The 21,711-nt window shown below is 39.1% G+C and overlaps 2 protein-coding genes and 1 long non-coding RNA gene across 4 annotated transcripts; all 3 read right to left on the reverse strand.

Moving 5' to 3' along the window:
- Positions 1-5: 5 nt before the first annotated feature.
- Positions 6-1,484, reverse strand: LOC118220033. Its single transcript, XR_004763896.1, has 3 exons — positions 1,408-1,484; positions 1,242-1,286; positions 6-172 (listed from the first exon to the last, which is right to left on the reverse strand). It is a non-coding gene; the product is annotated as an uncharacterized LOC118220033 (long non-coding RNA).
- A 3,921-nt stretch (positions 1,485-5,405) lies between these two features.
- LOC118219966 (zinc finger protein 345-like) lies at positions 5,406-15,867 on the reverse strand. 2 transcript variants are annotated; one of them, XM_035403517.1, is made up of 2 exons: positions 15,817-15,867; positions 5,406-7,463 (listed from the first exon to the last, which is right to left on the reverse strand). In XM_035403517.1, the coding sequence occupies exon 2, from the start codon at positions 7,428-7,430 to the stop codon at positions 5,541-5,543; it is 1,890 nt and encodes a 629-aa protein (XP_035259408.1). In that variant the 5' UTR covers positions 7,431-7,463; positions 15,817-15,867; the 3' UTR covers positions 5,406-5,540. The 2 variants fall into 2 exon arrangements, with proteins under 2 accessions (XP_035259408.1, XP_035259407.1); XM_035403516.1 differs by lacking the exon at positions 15,817-15,867 and adding an exon at positions 9,923-10,391.
- On the reverse strand, positions 12,739-20,156 carry LOC118219957 (zinc finger protein 345-like). The gene is made up of 2 exons (XM_035403488.1): positions 20,024-20,156; positions 12,739-16,044 (listed from the first exon to the last, which is right to left on the reverse strand). The coding sequence occupies exon 2, from the start codon at positions 16,009-16,011 to the stop codon at positions 13,870-13,872; it is 2,142 nt and encodes a 713-aa protein (XP_035259379.1). The 5' UTR covers positions 16,012-16,044; positions 20,024-20,156; the 3' UTR covers positions 12,739-13,869.
- Positions 20,157-21,711: the final 1,555 nt, after the last annotated feature.

Consider the following 21,711-nt stretch of genomic DNA (forward strand, 5'->3'; position numbering starts at 1 on the left):
ACTCTGTCTCTGACTCTGCCATGTGGACAGGCTCCAGTCCACTGAGTTCCTCTTCTTTCTGTCTGATCCTGTGCTGCTCAGTGAGCTCTGGTAGTGTTGTCTCAGTGTCCTGTCTCAGACAGACTCCTGCCTGCATCATACTGCTGCTCAAAGGTGTGCAGAACTGCAGCTCCTGAAGGGAAACAGGGGAAGGGATTTAACCTTAATAAAACAGGTCCTACTGAAGCAGCTGACACATTCTTTAGACCCTGCTGTCCTGCAGATGCCTGACTGACCACAGGAGGCGCTCACGCATCATGAGGAGGGAGAAAACCTTTATCTGCAACATTTAATGTTCTTTTTAATGTTTTTTCTTAAAACAGCAGGGAAGTCATTTACAAAGAGCCTCAAAACATGTGTGCTTTGTATAAAAAATCTATGCCACCAAGTTGCAAGAAACAATATTGAATCTTAGCTCACAACTTAAACAAGCTGTATTCCAAAGAAATGTTGCCCAGTGTTTCCCCTAGGTTTAGGGCTTTATTGTATGAACATGTGAAGAAGTTTGTGAATTATGTCTGCTGAAAAGATCTCAGAAGGAGCAGAAATAAATGTTTTTAAGTGCTCAGTCTGTGGTCGTTGTGGTTATTTATGTAGGGAATCCTGAAAAGAGCCAAACTTGGCGCTGTGTAGGTATTGGGGCATGCCGACACGCCAAGGCGTAACTTGGCGGGATTGCATGCCTACCATCCCAATTTTAGGACAGCGCTCTGGGCTTGGAGTCGAATGTGCAGCGAGGGGTCACAGTGATAGATTCGCTTGCAGTCACATCTGTCCAGGATGTGTTACGACTAGGTAACCAAGATGGTCTAAGGGTACATGGGGGTAGCAAAAAAAATTGCATAGCGACTTACTAGTGATTAAAATTAACGGGCATGAAAAACAGAACGAACTACAACGTTTCGTATTTACAACGACTGCGTCATACAAGACCACAAAACAGGAGATCAAACAATGAAAAACGGCGGTTGGCTACCAAACAAAAATAAATAAAGCGAACTGGAGTGTCAATGTTGACTCAAATTATACGCAAACTAGTTAGTGCTAATAAAATAAAATAATGCAAATAAAATACGGGAAAATATTCCGAACCTAACTAACTAGACCAACTCTAACTCGCCTAGAAAAACCAGAAACGCAGGCTGTGGTAATTGCCCCAACCATACAACTCGCCTAAATCTACCTAATGAAAAACAGCTTACCTGATTTCCCCCTCGTTTTCCAAATAAAACGGCTATAAACCCAATCTGCAAAATCAATAATCAGAATCCTCGAATCAGTCACAAACTCGGCGCACGGAAGAAGACAGAGTTAAACAAAGACAGAAAAATAATAAAACTCGAATCTAGAGCAACGAACAATACTTACTATAGGACGATATGCTCAAGAATGAGCCGATCGGCCAAAACTGGGCTTCGTTTTTTTCTCGCCATCATCTTCTTTGCCGTTTTTGGCGTTTAAACAAACATAAATTGGCCATTTACCGCCCCCTACTGGTCTGGAGTGTGACCCAACGACAGCTGTAACTACTCCCCCAAAAAAGCAAATGAACCCCAAATCATATCCTACTCAAAGAAAAAACAAACAAACAAATAAAATAAAGATACTAAACTCCACTAAACCAGCACGCAGTTATATAAACAGAAAAGCAAAGAAAATATAACACAAATAAATAATAATTACCTGAAATCCTACACCCTCATAAGAAGTCCTGTTTCCATAAGGAAGCTAAACAAATGCCTGTTTATGGGGCTGTAAATTTCAATTCCCAAGAAAGTCTGTGTGTGACAAGAAATTATGATCAGGCTGTATCTCAAAATTTCAAACGATGCTACAGCTTTGATGAAGAGCCTTGACTAATATTTTAATTGGTATTTGGATACACAAAATGTACGTATATGCCTACCAACAACATCAAAGAAGCATTAAACAATTTATACATTATGCTGATGCTGTTGATGATGCTGATGCCAATGACAGTTAATAACATGTAAATGTTAATAAATTGTTAATACAATGTCAAATAATGTTTGAAATATTGCAGGTAATGGCATTTTTTGATAAGCTCAATTTGTAACATAGTAAGTGCGCTTGGATTGGATTGGCAGAAGCCTCATATTAATTTTGTTGAAAAGCTTACTGGTGTCCTTTCTTTCCGCTGATGACAACTGATTAAAAACACAGACATGCGATTCTCTGTTTCACAAAGATTCACTGCTGAAAATAAATATTACATCACTGCATTTGCCAACAAGGCAAATTCCTCCTGAGAGCAAAAAAGTAAAATGGACTTTGAAAACTGAAGATCAGATGACAATGTGTTTGGCCCAAGGTACTTCTGCTAGGGTTTAATGACCACTCATCCACCCAAATTTGTATTTTTGGGACTACAAATACTTCTCTCCTGGAAACTCCATAAATTAAGTGTAAAATGCATTCTTCAGAATGTCTAGTAATTGAATGGGAGTTAGAAAATGGGCAGCATGGTTTGAGTTTGAATCCCAATTGAGGATTTTTCTCCTCTCCCCCCATGAGAGTTTCAATCAGGTAATCTGGATTCATCCTACAATCCAAAGACATGCTGTAGGTTAACTGGAGCCTAAATTGCCTTTAGTTATGACTGAGTGAATGGTGTGGGGTAACTTGTGAGATAATAGATGGGTGGCGTGTTAAAAAACATATTTTCCCTATTTGGTTTAACTATCAATTATTCATTTTTAGATATCACTTAAAAAAACTTTGTATACGAACAAATTGAAAATGTTTAAAATCAAAAGAATTCACACCCCAATGTGAGTCAAATTTATTTGTTGTACCATTAGTGTTATGAGTTACATGCAACAGGAATCGAACTAAAATTTGAGTAAAAGAGAAAGCAACGACACAGTGAAGGACATGAGTTTTCACAGAAATTTACATGGTTTAGAGGCCTTGGTTTGAGCACATTCACAGTGTAATAAACATCAACTGTTTTGTCCGGTAAAAAATATGTACTGAAGCTGAATTATCAGCTTTAGCTGACATACACATTACTGCCTCTACACTGCCAATACAAGACTGTAAGTTAGCAATGTACGTTTACATTTTTTTCACATTTTGCATCCAGTTTTCACATCTTTCACACTTTTCTTTCTAACAAATTTTACACTGGTGTCAATTTCATCACAAAATATCACCCATCAATCCACAAAGAATTACATTTTACACTGACAAGATATAAAAATAATTTTTTTTGAAGAACAATTGCCAAACACTTCTTATGAAAGGAAACTGGCATCTGTCTTTGCCTCAGTCATTGTGCAGCGTTTCAGATTTCTGTTCAAAATAAGATGAGCCAGGAGGCCCAGGAGAGTAAGTATAAACTAGGCCACGACCAGCTTTTTAAAATGTTCAGCTTACCGCCTTTCATTAACTCCTTCCACTAAAAAAAAAAAACACTCCACATACAGGAAACCACCAAAAATGGAGGGATTTTTAATGATGAATTGTCAGGGTGCTCTTCTAAACTTGATGGATATTTGAAACACTTCCCATACACAGGGCATTATGTAAGTATGCTCTCACAAAACCATACATGAGAACATTCATCAGGATATCTTTAGGAATTCTGTTTTGGTCATTAAAAGGAGATTTTTTTTAGGTAGATCTGAAAGACTTTTCACCTGTGTGAATCATAGGCATGAATCAAAAGTAAACTTTGTAGAAAAACACTTCCCACACTGGTTGCCCTCCTCAGTCTTTTTACCTGAAGGAATTCTCTTGTGGCGATTTACATGATTTGTGGTCAAAAAGCACTTCTCACACTGAGAACACATGCTTTTTGCCTGTTTGACTCTTCTGTGTGTATTTAATGTAGTAGACTGAGAAAACCACTTACCACACTAAATGCATCAGTATGAATTCTCAAGAGGAGCAAAATTTGAACTAAAACTAGTCTCACACGGTACACTTGTATGGCATTCCACCTGCATGAATTTCCTGATGGCAAGTTAAATGACACTTCCCACACCGAGGACATTTGTAGGGCTTTACACCCGTATGAATACTCAGGTGTAGTTTTAAAGCAGAACATGTATTAAAACATCTATGGCTATGCTCAAGGGGGATGCACCCCAATGGCACAGTTAAGTGACTAGTAGTCATACAATCTGTTTCCAATTGAGACATTTATAAACAATTAGTTATTCTACTATGGGAAGACTCAGGTAAGAAAATGAACACAGATGGAAGTTTAAGTGCTATGAAAAGCATGTCTTTGAGCCAGTGATCCTCACTCCTGGTGTTGGAGAGTTGCTGGGTTTGCTGGCTTTTGTTGCAGGGGTATCTTATGTAAATAGGGCCAGTTTGGATGCAGGTTTTTGTTTTACCCCAGCACCAAGACACCTGATTCTACTTAATGTCTTGATTCGTGAATTCATCATATTTTCTATATTTGGTACCATTTTTATTTTAAGATATTTGAAATTACTTTTTAAAAACCTCTGTGTATTCAAACACATTGAAAATGTTTAAAATTATGTACACCCCGAAATATGAGTCAAATGTGTTTCTTGCACAACTAGAGATGTGAGTTACGGGCGACACAAATTAAAAATTTATAAATGATAATAAAGTGATGAAGGTAACAATGACAGTGAAGGACATATGAGCACAAAAGTCTTTGTATTTGCACAGTCAAATGTAGAATTATTTCATAAACAATTATTCAAATCCCACATTGAAAAATAAGGAGTGAAACAAAGATCCCCAACTGATAGCTGAGATAAAATATTCTGTTAGAAGTATAATGGTCAGCTTTAGCTGACATACTCATTAAAGCCTCTAAACTGTGTGTAGAAGGACTGAAAAGGGCAACAGTGTCAAGTTCATTTTCAGAATACAAGCTTTCACAACACATTGCCATTACATTAAACCAATTTTCAAAATAAAATTTCACAACCACAAACTATCACTGTTCAATCGACAAAGAATTACATTTAACATTTACATTTTATTAACAAAACATGTCATAAACACTAGTTCAGGTGTCTGTCCAAAATACCATCAGAAAGGAATATCAGGAGGAGAGCAACAAACAACACTACTACGAACACTCCTCTCATTCACTTCGTCAATTCAAAATAAACACCCATGAAGTAAGAATTTGGAACCACAACAGGGTTTACATGAAGGGATTTTTATGATGATTTTCTTATCTTCTTTTATCATCAGGTTGTTCTTTTAAATTTGATGGATATTTGAAACACTTCCCACACAGCACAGTGCATCATGTAAAGGATCATTTCATAAAACACTACATGAGTAATTTGTCAGGTTACACCTGTAGGAATTCTTTTTTTAGACATTTTTGTTAAAACATTAAGTATGTGTGAAAGACTGTCCACTTGTAGGAATTTTCATTGCTTAAATTATATGAGATTTGTAGAAAAATCTCATTTCCCACACAGGGTGCTTTTCAAATTACTTGCAGCCAAAAAGCACTTCCCAAACTGGAGATATTTTTAGGAATTTTCACCTGAATGAATTTTCTGGTGGCAATTTAAATTAGATATTTGGGAAAAACACTTCCCGCATTGAGTACATTTGTAAGGCTTCTCACCTGTATGGATTCTCAGGTGTTGATTTAAGACAGAATTTGCAGTAAAAGACTTCCCACACTGTGCACACTTGTAAGGCTTTTCACCTGTATGAATTCTCTGGTGGTAATTGAAACTAGATATATGGGAAAAACACTTGGCACACTGAGGACATTTGTAGGGCTTTTCACCTGTATGAGTTCTCAGGTGTTGATTTAAAACAAAATTTGTAATAAAGCACTTCCCACAATGCGTACACTTGTATGGTTTTTCACCTGTATGAATTCTCAGATGTTTATTTAAAGCAAAATTTGCACTAAAACACTTCTCACAATGTGGACACTTGAATGGCTTTTCACCTGCATGAATTTTCAGGTGCTGACGTAATGCAGAATTTGTACGAAAACACTTCTCACATTGTGTACACTTGTAGGGCTTTTCACCAGTATGAGTTCTCTGGTGGCTGTTCAAATCAGACATATTGGAAAAGCACTTCGCACACTGAGAACATTTGTAAGGCTTTTCACCTGTATGAATTCTCTGGTGGCAATTTAAATTAGTTATTTGGGAAAAACATTTCCCACACTGAGTACATTTGTAGGGCTTTTCACCTGTATGAATTCTCAGGTGTTGATTTAAAACAGAATTTGCACTAAAACACTTCCCACACTGAGTACATTTGTATGGCCTTTCACCTTTATGAATTCTCTGGTGTACATTCAAAGAAGATTCTGAGCAAAAACACTTCCCACACTGTGCACACTTGTAGGGCTTTTCACCTGTATGAATTCTCTGGTGTACATTCAAAGAAGATTCTGAATAAAAACACTTCCCACACTGTGCACACTTACAGGGCTTTTCACTTGTATGAATCTGCATGTGTCTTTTTAAATCTGAACTTGTACGAAAACCCTTCCCACACTGAGTACATTTGTAGGGCCTTTCACCTGTATGCATTCTCAAGTGGCTACTTAACAGACCTCCTTGGGAATAAGACTTCCCACACAGAATACACTGGTAGGGTTTGTCACCTGAATGAATTTGCATGTGTTTTTTTAAAGTGGACCTTGTACGAAAACACATTTCACACTGGGTACACTTGTATGGCTTTTCACCAGTATGAATTCTCAGGTGGCTACTTAAATGAGATGCTTGGGAAAAGCACTTCTTGCATTCAATACATTTGTAGGGCTTCTCACCTGTATGAATTCTCAGGTGTGTATTTAAATCAGATTTTGTACGAAAACACTTCTCACACTGCATACACTTGTACGGCTTTTCATCTGTATTAATTTCACTTTTATTCCTGTGAATTATCTTGTTTTGAAAGAAACCAGCTCCATTCATCACAGAATTCATGAGATCACTCACTAAACTTTCATCATATTCACATTTCATTTTATCAGACTTAAAATTAAAATCCTGCAAATCACTGATGTATTCTGCTTTAAGGTATCCTCCATCATCAGTCTCTGTTTTGATTTGGTCAGGATGCAGATCAGTTACATATCCCAGCTCTGTAAAGTCTAGGCTCTCTGTCTTAAGATCCCCAGTGTGGGTGGAGCCCAGATCAGTTTCTGTTTTAATCAGTGATGTGTGTGTGTGGTGTACATCACTGACCCCGCTGTGTGCTGTAACACAATCTGGCTCCAGTGTGTTGAGTCCTGCTGCAGCACATTCTGTCTCTGACTCCGCCATGTGGACAAACTCCAGTCCACTGAGTTCCTCTTCTTTCGGTCTGATCCTGTGCTGCTCAGTGAGCTCTGGTAGTGTTGTCTCAGTGTCCTGTCTCAGACAGACTCCTGCCTGCATCATACTGCTGCTCAAAGGTGTGCAGAAGTGCAGCTTCTGGAAAGAAACGAAGAATGAGATTTTAGCTGCCACATTCTCAACACTCTGCAGTGATGCCTGATTGACGCTCTGGCATTATGAGGAGGAAACCTTTCTTCCCTCCCTGGGTGATAATTGACCTGAGTCTCAGGTCAATTTTAAAATCACATTTTTAAATTCATCTGCTACCAGTTGTGTTCTTTTCAGCTTTATTTTTCATAGTGGAGTGGAAGAAAGTGAGTTTGTGGTGGTTTGCATTTGTATGCGTTTTCCATGAGAAAATCAAATACATTCTCGCCACCTGAAAACAGCAAAACACAAGACCTTGCATATGGGTCTAAAGACAGGGCTGGCCATGGCACAGTTTCCCTCAGTTCATTCATGTCCCTGTCAGCTGTGGAGCTGAATTAACTTCCATTCATTTCACTTCATCAGTATCAATGCAACTCAAAATCATGACAAATGGTCTACTAACAAATGGCCCATTGGCCATAATTGACCATGACACAATTAGATGACAGTAACGCTACAAATAACAATGGCTGAGATTTTGCTTGAAATGCTTTAAACTTGCCACGTCAGGAACTCTTTCGCAAGACAGCAGAAAACCAGGATCGATGGCAACCCTTTTGAGTACAGCACTGCATTAAGGTAGTACTGCAGCTACTAAAGCACAATTTAAGAAATGCGCACCCTAAAAGCTGTACCATGAATATGTACATCTAAAATTATAACAAGTAGAAAAATTAAATGACTTATTTACTAATACATGTTGTATAATTACAAAATATACCCTATTGTATGTGTGCCTTGTGATGGACTGGTGGCCTATCCAGGGTGTATTCCTGCCCCTCGCCCAATGCATGCTGGGATAGGCTCCAGCACCCCCCACAACCCTGTCCAGGATAAGCAGGTATAGATCATGGATTGCTGGAGGACCCTATGTTCAAGCAAGCGAAGCAGGGCTCCACAATAAGGAGTGGTCGCTGGATCGGGGCCACAATGAGATTGGTTTAGGCCAGGGGTCCTCAATCTTATCCAGAAAGGGCCGGTGTGGGTGCAGGCTTTCATTCCAACCAAGCAGTTACACACCTGATTCCACTAATCAAGGTCCTTAGCAAAGACTCTAGTGGCTGATTAGTAGAATCAGGTGTGTAACTGCTTGGTTGGAACAAAAACCTGCACCCACACCGGCCCTTTCTGGATAAGATTGAGGACCCCTGGTTTAGGCCAAGTGACTGTTCTGTCATCTGACCTAATGGGCCAGTAATAAGTCTTACCTGGGTCAAAGAGAATGAAAAAAGAAAAAGTATATACCATCCTGGAAATTACATTCCAACTTCATCATTTCTCTAGCGACGTTTATGAATGACCTGTTTTAAAGGTGCCATTATTGGGTATGCAGGGCTAACAGGGCATGGGGGACCCCAGCCACCACACGAAGGACCTTAAAATAACATGTAATCTGTACAGATTAAAGATTTGAAATACAAATGTAATTATTATTGCATTAATAAAAGTAAGGAAATATATTCATAAGTTGTTTTTTTTTTTTTTTTAAACATTTGCCGTAGTATTGTCAATGGGTTTTTAAAGGCATCTTGCAAAAGGGGGAAGCTAATGCTAATGCTAATTAGGGGGGCCATGGCATGAAAAAGTTTGGAAACCCCTGGACTAGGCGGTCCTTCAATGCGACCCAGACCACCGTCGAATGAGGTCTGAGTGATCGGATCTCAATGCGTCTTCTGTGCATTCGCACCTGTAGTTAGAGCTGTCCACTTGTGATCGGATCACCCAAGATGCATTTTAATGCCAGGTCTGAACAGGGCGGCTGTTACCGTCACACGACACACGCTATGCCGGAAGCGGTCCTAAAATGTATTCTTACCGTCAAGAGTGCCCGGAAGCGTAGGACATGTAGGCTATTGCAATTATATCGAGAAATACCATTTTGGGAAAAGGCTATATACTGTCACTAAATTTTGATCAAACTTACCGGCGCTGTTTGTGTCTAATGGATAGCGGCGATAAATTCGCTTGTAGTCACATCAGAGTGTTAATTCAGGGACTATTGACGGTAAGAGGACATTTTACGACAACGTAAGCGGAGTGGTCTATCGGGTACAGGAGTGTAACAAAGAAAAATACCAATTATTACTGATTAGAAATGAACAGACACGAAATACTGAACGCATGTGTCTGAACTACAAGGCATACAAAGAACACAAAAACCGGAAATCAAATAAGCGGTAGGTTATCAAACAAAATGAAATAAACAAAGCAAACGGGACTATCAATGTTTTCTTAAACGATAAGCAAACTAGGTACCGCTAACTAAGAAAATACCGGAAAATATACCGAACTTAACTAACTAGGCCAACTCTAACTCGCCTAAACTAACCAAAAACATAGGCTATGATAATCACCCTAACCACACAACAACTCGCCTAAATCTACGTAATGAAAAAAAACCTTACCTGATTTTCCTCTCGTTTTCTGAATAAAACCTGCATTAAACCCAATAAGCAAAATCAATCATCAGAACCCTCGAATCGGTCACAAAGTCGACTGCACGGCAGAACATAAAATATAGAGGAATGAACAATATTTAGTATGGGATGGTACCGTCAAGAATGAGGCATTGGAAGTAAAGCCTTATTGGTTGATGTATAAAAACGTTTCGGGTGAGGATGGAAGACGGATTGGATGGCAGCGTTTGAGCCGATGCCTTTTTGTCTGAGCCATAGACATGCATATTTAACTAGACACCTCTTCAGCTAACCTAAACCTAAGCTTCTGAAGTCCCAAGTAAGCCTGTGCTGCGCGTGTTGGGGGCAAAACGTTGGAGCTCAGTGAATGGGTAATATCAGACTTTTGAAGGCTAAATAAAACGTCCCCGGTGGTATTTTGAAACTCGATTGACGACCGTTACGTTTCATATGAAAACAGGATCGAAAAAATATTCATCATGTAATAAAATTAGCGCATTTTAATAACTATTTTCTCCAAACGTCTGTACCAAAACGACAATTGTTTCAAAACTGCGGCACATAATGTCTGATTAAGAACATGAATACATAAATGAATAGTAAAATAGCAAGCCAGATAGATAACTTATAACTAATTTAACACTATGAGTATATTTAGATCCACTGAAAAAAATGATAAAATTTAAATGAATTTCAAGTAATTAGTTTATGTGTGAAATTAGTTTCTATAGTGTTTTGACTGATTTTTCCCAACGCATGAGTCATTTTTATTTATTTTTATTTTTCCATAGATTGCGTTGTTGCCGTTCTCGTTGTTAGTGTTAATCAGTTAACCACCAGGGTCCAAGTTGAACTATGCGGTTGTTCCCTGTACTTGGACCGGTACTTCTCTCTAGGGGTTTCGTCATACTTGTTCCTGGTTATGGTTATACACTTTGTTGTACGTCGCTCTGGATAAGAGCGTCTGCCAAATGCCTGTAATGTAATGTAATGTCATTCTGTTGCCAGACACATTCCTACCTTGCTAGCCCATCAATGCCTTCTCCCCATTATCTAGTGTGGGAGGGGGGAGGGGGGAGGGGGGAGGGGATACATTGACCATCTGAACAAAGTGATGCGCAGAGATGTGGAATTGCGAGGTCGATCAACAGGAATGTAGGCCTTTGTAATTTCATTGGAGCTTAGGGCCCATATTATTCATCACGCTGTAGTTGTCCTTTACCTACAGTGTTGGTGGTCTTTGTTGTGGTTTTAATAATATAATTAAAACCCCTTTTCCTCAAATATATTGGTTTGAGTGAATTCATCATCAGTTTATCCAGGATAGCACAATAACCTCCAATGTGAATATAATTTATTTGACTATGTGAGTTTAGTTTTCACGTTGTCCCACTAGCTAGGTTTTAGCCTGTAATAGGGAGGTCAAACCTGTTTTGGCAGTTTTTCAGAAAACATATTTTGACAGTTTATTTTTGTGTATAATGTCATAAATGCTACAGTATAATGTAACAACATATAAATAGCTAACTTGCCAGAAAATAAGGGCTTCTTTGATACAATTAAAAAATTAGCTGCTTCCTTTCCTGCAATCACTCTCGTGGGAGAGAAACACATCAATGTCTATATGACTTTTAGGGTGGATTTAAGTTTTTTTCCCAAGAACATGAACCAAAATATTAGTAGCCCAAAGTAAAAATCTGCTCTGCCACTGCTAAATTGTGAAGAAATTGAACGAATTTCTGCTGTTAATGTAGAACAGGTCAAGGGCGCACAGCACACCAGTCCCCAGTCTGTCAAGAGTGCAGTTAGTTAACCAGTAAAAGCAAACAAAAACATAATGGCTTTGCTTTTTTCTCCAAATCAGTCACCCTGAAATGCACCGCTGTGACGTCAACTGCAATTTCTCTATAGACCTATATTTCCTTATAAGGAAAAATGACACTCTGCTGCCCCCAACTGTTGGAACCCCGCAAGTATTTCCCTCTGACTGGCAGTACAAATGAACACCCTGTATAATCACACAAAATTAATTCAGTGCAACAACCGTGATGAAGTTGTCTACTGGCCTAACTTCATCTCTCAACATCAAAGCACTCCCACCATGAGGCTGTGGGTGGTAAATGTCAAAAAAGATTTGATGGAGAGGCATGAGTAATGATGGAGGGGCATGAGTAAGTAATGATGGAGAGGCAGGAGTAATGATGGAGGGGCATGAGTAATGATGGAGAGGCATGAGTGATGATGGAGGGGCACGAGTAATGATGGAGGGGCATGAGTAATGATGGAGAGGCATGAGTAATGATGGAGAGGCATGAGTAATGATGGAGGGGCATGAGTAATGATGGAGAGGCATGAGTAATGATGGAGGGGCACGAGTAATGATGGAGGGGCATGAGTAATGATGGAGAGGCATGAGTAATGATGGAGAGGCATGAGTAATGATGGAGGGGCATGAGTAATGATGGAGAGGACATAATGCAATGGGTTTAACCACCTCCAACATTAGAATATTTAGGCCAACAAATTTATCTCTCTGCAAGATTTGGACTGAATAAAAGAAGCATGAAATTGATTCTTCAGAATGTCTAGTCACTGAATCAGATGAATGTTGAGAAATGTGAAACTACTATTTAAAAAAAGCTCATGCGTTCTGACAAATTGAAATTGTTTAAAATAGTTAAAACACTTCACACCCCATAGGAGTCAAATGCATTTCTCCCACAACAAGTGTTTTCAGTTACGTACAACAGGAGTTAAACTACATTTATAAGGAGTAGTAGCAAAGGAGCAAAGAAATGACACAGTGAAAGATATACTAGTTTATAAAGACAAATACATGACACAAAGGTCTTGGAATGTGCACATTCAAAATGTAAAATTATTTCATATACAACTCAAAATCAACACCAAAAAATAGAGTGAAACAAAGATCGTCAACTGATACATCTGACAAAACATACAGATTAAGTCTAATTATCAGCTTTAGATGAGGTACACAGCCTATACACTGGCAGTAAACACACAATCATATTTGTTTCTACATTACATTAAAATAGGTTTCACATTGTTTCTTTCATACAAATCACACTGCCGCCATTTTTATCATGACAAAATATCACCCTTCAAACGACAAAAAGTTACGTTTCATTTTGACAAGGAATTAAAATGAAAAAACTCTTCCAGAAAAACTTCCCAGTTACTGTGCTGTTTTTCAGATGTCTGTCTAACATATGATGAGCAAGCAATATGAGGATAACTACTGTAAACCGCACCATTACATAATGCTAAATGCTAAATGACACAGTGCAAAATGGTCAGCTTACCGTGTTTAATACACTCCTTCAGCTCAAGCTAAAGACCCACCAAATAAGAATTTGGAAACCACAACATGGTGGTCTGTCAAAAAAAAAAAAAAAAATATCAAGGGATTTTATAGGCAATATCAAGTGTCTTTGAAATTTAATGTGCATTACAAATACTTCCCACTCAAAGCAAAGCACATCATGTAAAGAATGCTTTCATGAAACAAGAGTACATTTGTAAGGTCATTGACCTGTAGGATGTCTTTTTTGATAATTAAAAGGAGATTTTTCTCTGTAAGTACATTTGAAAAAATTTTCACCTGAATTATTTCTCAGGTGAAAATGTAAATGAGATTTTTAGGAAACGCACTGGGAGAACCCCTCAGATGTTAAACTTGAATGAATATTCTGGTGGCTATTAAAATAATGTGTGGTCAAAAAGCACTTCCCACAATGAGAACATTTGTAGGGCTTTTAACTGATATGAGTAAACTTGCAGACATTTAATGTGCTTGATTGAGAAAAAGACTTCCCACACTCAACACATTAATACGGCTTCTCACCTGTATGAATGCTCCGGTGAGCTTTTAAATAAGATCTCATGGAAAAGCACTTTCCATACTCAATGCATTGTTATGGCTTCTCACCTGTATGAATTCTCTGGTGCCTATATAAATGAGATATTGCGGAAAAGCACCTCCCACAATGAGAACATTTGTGGGGCTTTTGATCTGTGTGAATCATCTTGTGTACGTTTAATGTGCCTGACTGAGAAAAACACTTCCCACACTCAATACATTTGTAGGGCTTTTCACCTGTATGAATTCTCTGGTGGGTATTTAAATAAGATGTTGTGGAAAAGCACTTCCCACAATGAGAACATTTGTAGGGCTTTTGACCTGTATGAATCATCTTGTGTACATTTAATGTGCATGACTGAGAAAAACGCTTCCCACACTCAATGCATTGGTATGGCTTTTCACCTGTATGAATTCTGTGGTGCCTATTTAAGTCAGATATTTTGTGAAAGCACTTCCCACAATGAGAACATTTGTAGGGCTTTTCAACCGTATGAATTCTCTGGTGGGTATTTAAATCAGATATTTTGTAAAAGCACTTCCCACAATGAGAACATCTGTAGGGCTTTTCAACTGTATGAACTCTCTGGTGGGTATTTAAATAAGATATTGTGGAAAAGCACTTCCCACAATGAGAACATTTGTAGGGCTTTTCACCTGTATGAATTCTCAGGTGTTGATTTAAATCAGATTTTCTACTAAAGCACTTCCCACACACAATACATTTGTAGGGCTTCTCACCTGTATGAATTCTCTGGTGCCTATTTAAATGAGATATTGCAGAAAAGCACTTCCCACAATGAGAACATTTGTAGGGCTTTTGACCTGTATGAATTCTAAGGTGTCTATTTAAATCAGATTTTCTTCTAAAGCACTTCCCACACTGTGTACACTTGTAAGGTTTTTCATTCGTATGAATTCTCTGGTGATTATGTAAATTAGATATTTTGGAAAAGCACTTCCCACAATGAGAACATTTGTAGGGCTTTTCACCTGTATGAATTCTCAGGTGTTGATTTAAAACAGAATTTGCACTAAAACACTTCCCACACTGAGTACATTTGTAGGGCTTTTCACCTGTATGAATTCTCTGGTGTACATTCAAAGAAGATTCTGAATAAAAACACTTTCCACACTGTGTACACTTGTAGGGCTTTTCACCTTTATGAATTCTCTGGTGTACATTCAAAGAAGATTCTGAATAAAAACACTTTCCACACTGTGTACACTTACAGGGCTTTTCACTTGTATGAATCTGCATGTGTCTTTTTAAATCTGAACTTGTACAAAAACCCTTCCCACACTGTGTACATTTGAATGGCCTTTCCCCTGTATGCATTCTCAGGTGGCTACTCAACAGACCACTTTGGGAATAAGACTTCCCACACAGAATACACTGGTAGGGTTTTTCACCTGAATGAATTCGCATGTGTTTTTTTAAAGTGGACTTTGTACGAAAACACATTTCACACTGGGTACACTTGTATGGCTTTTCACCTGTATGAATTCTCAGGTGTTGATTTAAATCAGATTTTCTACTAAAGCACTTCCCACACACAATACATTTGTAGGGCTTTTCACCTGTATGAATTCTCAGGTGTGCATTTAAATCAGATTTTGTACGAAAACACTTCTCACACTGTACACACTTGTACGGCTTTTCACCTGTATTAATTTCACATTTATTCCTGTGAATTATCTTGTTTTGAAAGAAACCAGCTCCATTCTTCACAGAATCCATGAGATCACTTACTAAACTTTCACTGTATTCACACTTCATTTTATCAGACTTAAAATTAAAATTCTGCAAATCACTGATGTATTCTGCCTTAAGGTATCCTCCATCATCAGTCTCTGCTTTGATTTGGTCAGGATGCAGATCAGTTACATATCCCAGCTCTGTAAAGTCTAGGCTCTCTGTCTTAAGATCCCCAGTGTGGGTGGAGCCCAGATCAGTTTCTGTTTTAATCAGTGGTGTGTGTGTGTGGTGTACATCACTGACCCCACTGTGTGCTGTAACACACTCTGGCTCCAGTGTGTTGAGTCCTGCTGCAGCACATTCTGTCTCTGACTCTGCCATGTGGACACACTCCAGTCCACTGAGTTCCTCTTCTTTCGGTCTGATTCTGTGCTGCTCAGTGAGCTCTGGTAGTGTTGTCTCAGTGTCCTGTCGCAGACAGACTCCTGCCTGCATCATACTGCTGCTCAAAGGTGTGCAGAAGTGCAGGTCCTGGAAAGAAACGAAGAACGAGATTTTAGCTGCCACATTCTCAACACTCTGCAGTGATGCCCGATTGACCACAGTGGGGCGCTCTGGCATTATGAGGAGGAAACCTTTCTTCCCTCCCTGGGTGATAATTGACCTGAGTCTCAGGTCAATTTTAAAATCACATTTTTAAATTCATCTGCTACCAGTTGTGTTCTTTTCAGCTTTATTTTTCATAGTGGAGTGGAAGAAAGTGAGTTTGTGGTGGTTTGCACTTGTATGCATTCATTCAGAATGCTGCAGCTCGTCTGGTCTTCAACCTCCCCAGACACTCCCACGTCACTCCCCTGCTCACTACCCTCCACTGGCTGCCTGTTATAGCTTGCATCAAATTTAAAACATTGGTCCTAGCATACCAGGCAGTCAAGGGATCAGCCCCAGCATACCTTCACAAGATATTCAAACCCTACATGCCAGCCAGATCCCTCCGTTCTGCTACCTCAGGACGCCTAGCACCTCCCCCTCTTCGCACCTGCACTTCCAGAACACGTCTCCTGTCTGTTCTGGCCCCACGATGGTGGAATGACCTCCCTGTGGAGGTCAGAACAGCTGAGACACTGACCCATTTCAAACGACGACTGAAGACTCACCTCTTCAGGCTGCACCTCTCCCCATCCCTCCCTACCCCCCTGTAAATGACTGTAAGCTTAGGGTTGTAACTAGGCAGCTGTTTCGTAGGTGACTTAGGTGCATTAACTGTCTTAACTACTACTTGTATTTTTTCCATAGACTGTGTTGTTGCCGTTCTCGTTGTTAGTGTTAATCAGTTTAACCTTCAGGGTCCAAGTTGAACTATGCGGTTGTTCCCTGCACTTGGACCGGTACTTCTCTCTAGGGGTTTCGTCATACTTTTTCCTGGTTATGGTTATACACTTTGTTGTACGTCGCTCTGGATAAGAGCGTCTGCCAAATGCCTGTAATGTAATGTAATGTATGCGTTTTCCATGAGAAAATCAAATACATTCTCACCACCTGAAAACAGCAAAACACAAGACCTTGCATATGGGACTAAAGACAGGGCTGGCCATGGCACAGTTTCCCTCAGTTCATTCATGTCCCTGTCAGCTGTGGAGCTGAATTAACTTCCATTCATTTCACTTCATCAGTATCAATGCAACTCAAAATCATGACAAATGGTCTACTAACAAATGGCCCATTGGCCATAATTGACCATGACACAATTAGATGACAGTAACACTACAAATAACAAAGGCTGAGATTTTGCTTGAAATGCTTTAAACTTGCCACGTCAGGAACTCTTTCGCAAGACAGCAGAAAACCAGGATCGATGGCAACCCTTTTGAGTACAGCACTGCATTAAGGTAGTACTGCAGCTACTAAAGCACAATTTAAGAAATGCGCACCCTAAAAGCTGTACCATGAATATGTACATCTAAAATTATAACAAGTAGAAAAATTAAATGAATTATTTACTAATACATGTTGTATAATTACAAAATATACCCTATTGTATGTGTGCCTTGTGATAGATTTGTGACCTATCCAGGCTGTATTCCTGCCTCTTGCCGTATGCATGCTGGGATAGGCTCCAGCACCCCCCACAACCCTGTCCAGGATAAGCAGGTATAGATCATGGATTGATGGAGGACCCTATGTTCAAGCAAGCGAAGCAGGGCTCCACAATAAGGAGTGGTCGCTGGATCGGGGCCACAATGAGATTGGTTTAGGCCAAGTGACTTCTGTCATCTGACCTAATGGGCCAGGTATGGCCCTGGTAGTGCAAAACGGTACCCCAACTGGCGTCATTTGTACGCATCAACACCTTATTCGAAACAATAGTATATGTAGTATGTATGCGATTTCGGATGCAGCCCTAGAAACGAACGTATCAGTAACTTGTATTTACGAATGTCCAAAACAACATGCTTAAGTTTAAATAATATGATAGCATTTCATCCAAAAAGGGCTCGACCGAAACTGACCAGAACCGGAAAACAACCATTTTTTGCATAGGACAATATGTTTTGTATCGACATACCCAGGCCGACAAGCGAAATCTATCGCTGTTACCGTCGCATCACTTTCAACACAAGCGTGATCCAAGATGGCACTGTGAACGGTCTTGATTTCGAGCGCAGCTATCAAATTGGACATTGACAGGTAAAGGTGGCTTTTGTACGGACCACAATATATTTTTTCAGATACAGTATTGAATTGTCTCTGTTAATTAGTTGTTTTCCTGAACTTTTAAAGCAACTTTAGCAAGTTATGTCGAGTTCTAGTGGGAAGAGAATACATGCGGCGAAGAAAATGGAGCTGGAGTTTGTCGCCGGTGCTTCTAATGCACTAATTGATAACTGCCACGACTATTCCGCCCGTGATGACATCCCAAGATTTTCTGTGATGAATGAAGAAGACTTTCCTTCTCTGTCCGTCACCCCAGAGAAACTTCCTGTCAAGAAAGGTAAAACTGAAATGGCTAACACTGATATTGTCGCTACTCTGTCAGAGTTGATCAACGCTAGATCAGATGAGCTGAAGACTTTGGTCCAGAATAACACCATTCAAATCAGAAATGGAGGTTGTCTGCAGGCAAATGAGTGAGGTGAAGGGGACAGTTTCCCAAATCGAACTCTCTCGAGGAAGAAAAGAAGCACGTTAACATGCTGGAATCGCGCATTGCCGAGATGGAAAGATATTCGAGGCGCTGGAACGAGCGCTGAAACTACACGGCGTAGCCGAGAGGGTGGAAGACAAAGATATTCGGAAAGAAGTGACCCGTATTTGCCAGGTGCTTCTGCCGTCGGATGCTGAACGACTCCCGGATGTTATAGATACTGTGCACCGCGTCGGGGTGAAGAAACCGAACGGCACCAGAGGCATCATCCTGCAGTTTTCCTCCCGCGTACACAGAGCAGCTGTGTGGGCTGCAGCAAAGAATTCCTCCTACCTTCGAGACAATGGTCTGCTTTGTTTTTACAAATTATAGGAGAGAATTAGAAAATGATTTTTTTCTATGTAATCTAATCATATTTCTGGCCAAGTTTTATATCCATAAATGTAAGGTGTTAAAAATTAAACCCTATTTTTGTACCTTTAAAAAAGAACCAGAGTCCTACATTAGAACATTTTCAACCTCATGCAATAAAAAGGCTGTGAAAACCTTAAATTTCTGCTCCAAATGTAACATAATTAATAATTTTAATATATATACATTTTTATTTTTTGATATATTTTTACTGCACCATTTTCATTTTATATTTGTTTACGTCAAACTTTGTTTGTAACCCCTGGCGTTGTATATTTGTTTGTTCATTATTCTTTATTACTGTTATATTACTCTATATATGTTGTATATCTGATGTTGAAGTTGAATAAATAAATACTTTTTTTTTTTTAACTAAAAATAACTTTCGACACAAGCTAAGCCGGAAGCTGTCCTAAACAGGTATTCTTAACGCCAAGAGTCCCCGGAAGCGTAGGACATTGCAATTATATCGAGAAATTTTTTTCCCATTTTGGGAAAAGGCTATATACGGTCACTAAATTTTGATCAAACCTACCGGCGTTGTTTGTGTCGAAGGGGTAGCGGCGATAAATTCGCTTGTAGTCACATCATATAGTGTTAATTCAGGGACTATTCACAGTAAGAGGAAATTTTACGACAACGTAAGCGGAGTGGTCTATCGGGTACAGGAGTGTAACAAAGAAAAATACAAATTAATACTGATTAGAAATGAACAGACACGAAATACTGAACGTAGCCCATATGTCTGAACTAAAAGGCATACAAAGAACACAAAAACTGGAAAGGAAATCAACAGTAGGCTACCAAACAAAATGAAATAAAGTTTTCTGTCAGCAAACTAGGTATCGCTAACTAAGAAAATATATACCGAACTTAACTAACTAGGCCAATTCTAACTCGCCTAAACTACCCAAAAACATCTCGCCTAAATCTACATAATGAAAAAAACCTTACCTGATTTCCCCCTCATTTTCTGAATAAAACCTGCATGAAAACCAAACAAAATCAATCATTAGAACCTTCGAATCGGTCACGAAGTCGGTGCACGGGAGACGGAATCATCATCATCTTCTTCTCCTTCTTCTAAATTTAATGGCGAATCGCAAACCAACATGTATAGGTGCATACCGCCACCTACTGTACCAGAGTGTGTAACATCAGGGCTGTAGATCAGATTGCATTAAACAAACAAACAAACAAACAAACAAATAAATAAATAAATAAATAAATAAATAAACAAACAAACAAACACCTATATTTTACGATATAATCCTGTAAAGAGAGCCTTGCAGCACTCCCACATTTTCTTTCCCATCCCTAAAATACCTTCCAAATTCCACGCCCGTCCTAGCTCATATATCTTAATACATAGTGTTCCTCTCTGAATTATATTTACTACATCTCATTATGACATGCTCAGGAACATTACAAATATCACATTTATCTGAAATACACTTTGCCATTAAATAAAGAGTTGAATATAATCCAGTATGTCCAAATCTTAACCTTGAAAAAACCACTTCCTCTCTTCTGCACTTCCCTTTGAAAGCCTTCACCTTAATGGATTTCTGTATACTGTAATAGTGTCTCCCTTTGATAACTATGTCCCACTTCTTCTGCCACAAATCACTCACTGCCTTTCTTATCAATGATTTGGCCTCGCTTTTTCCAAAGGGAACTTTCATTATTTCATCGTCATTTAATTTCAACTCTCTCTTTGCAATTTCATCTGCTTTCTCATTTCCCTCCGCACCAACATGAGCAGGAACCCAACAAAATTGTACATTAATTCCAACTCTTTGTATTCTCAGCATTATCGTAAATATTTCCATCAATAAATCATCTCTTATTGTTTCTTTTGAATTCAAACTATTAAGAGCTGCAGTAGAGTCTGAACAAATGACAACTCTCTCAGGCCTTACCTCTTCTACCCATTGTAATCCTAAGATTATCGCAACTACTTCTGTTGTAAATACAGATAATCTATCATTAATTATTTTGCATGACTACATCATACACTCCTGGTCCTACGTGTCCACTCCCTGGATCTTTAGATCCATAAGTAAATATTGACATATAGTTATAATAATTCATCTTCACATAATCTTGAACCAAATATCCAATGTTAGCCACTTCCCTTTCAACAGAATCTACTTCTTCTTCTTCTTTGATTTTTAATGCAGGTTGGAAAACCAAAATTAGTGCATTACCGCCACCTACTGTATGCATTGCCATCTGATTTAGTTCTCTCAAATAAATAAATAAATAGATAAATACAACAGCCCAACCCTCCCATAGGCTACCTGAACCACGATTCTTCACTATTTCCCTATATCCCTGGTGTCTGACTCCCTCCAAACCCTTTTGCCAAAATTCCCTGTATTTTGTCCCCCTTCACATCCGTTATACCCACAATCTCTTTCTAGCTAGCTAGCTATATAGTTAGCCAAGTTTTACTCATGACACTTTTAGAATAGGACTAATCCCTGGGACATAATCGGTACTTGCTGATCCCCAGCTGTATATAATGCTATGGGGCGCCGTGGGTCTGGACGGTTTCATGCTTCTTCTGAACTATGCACCCTCATTGAAATGCATTGAGGCATGAGGACAGTGCCAGTTGGAATTTGAAGCAAGCCCAC

Source organism: Anguilla anguilla, chromosome 2 (assembly GCF_013347855.1).
Source record: "Anguilla anguilla isolate fAngAng1 chromosome 2, fAngAng1.pri, whole genome shotgun sequence".
Classification (NCBI taxonomy): Eukaryota; Metazoa; Chordata; class Actinopteri; order Anguilliformes; family Anguillidae; genus Anguilla; species Anguilla anguilla.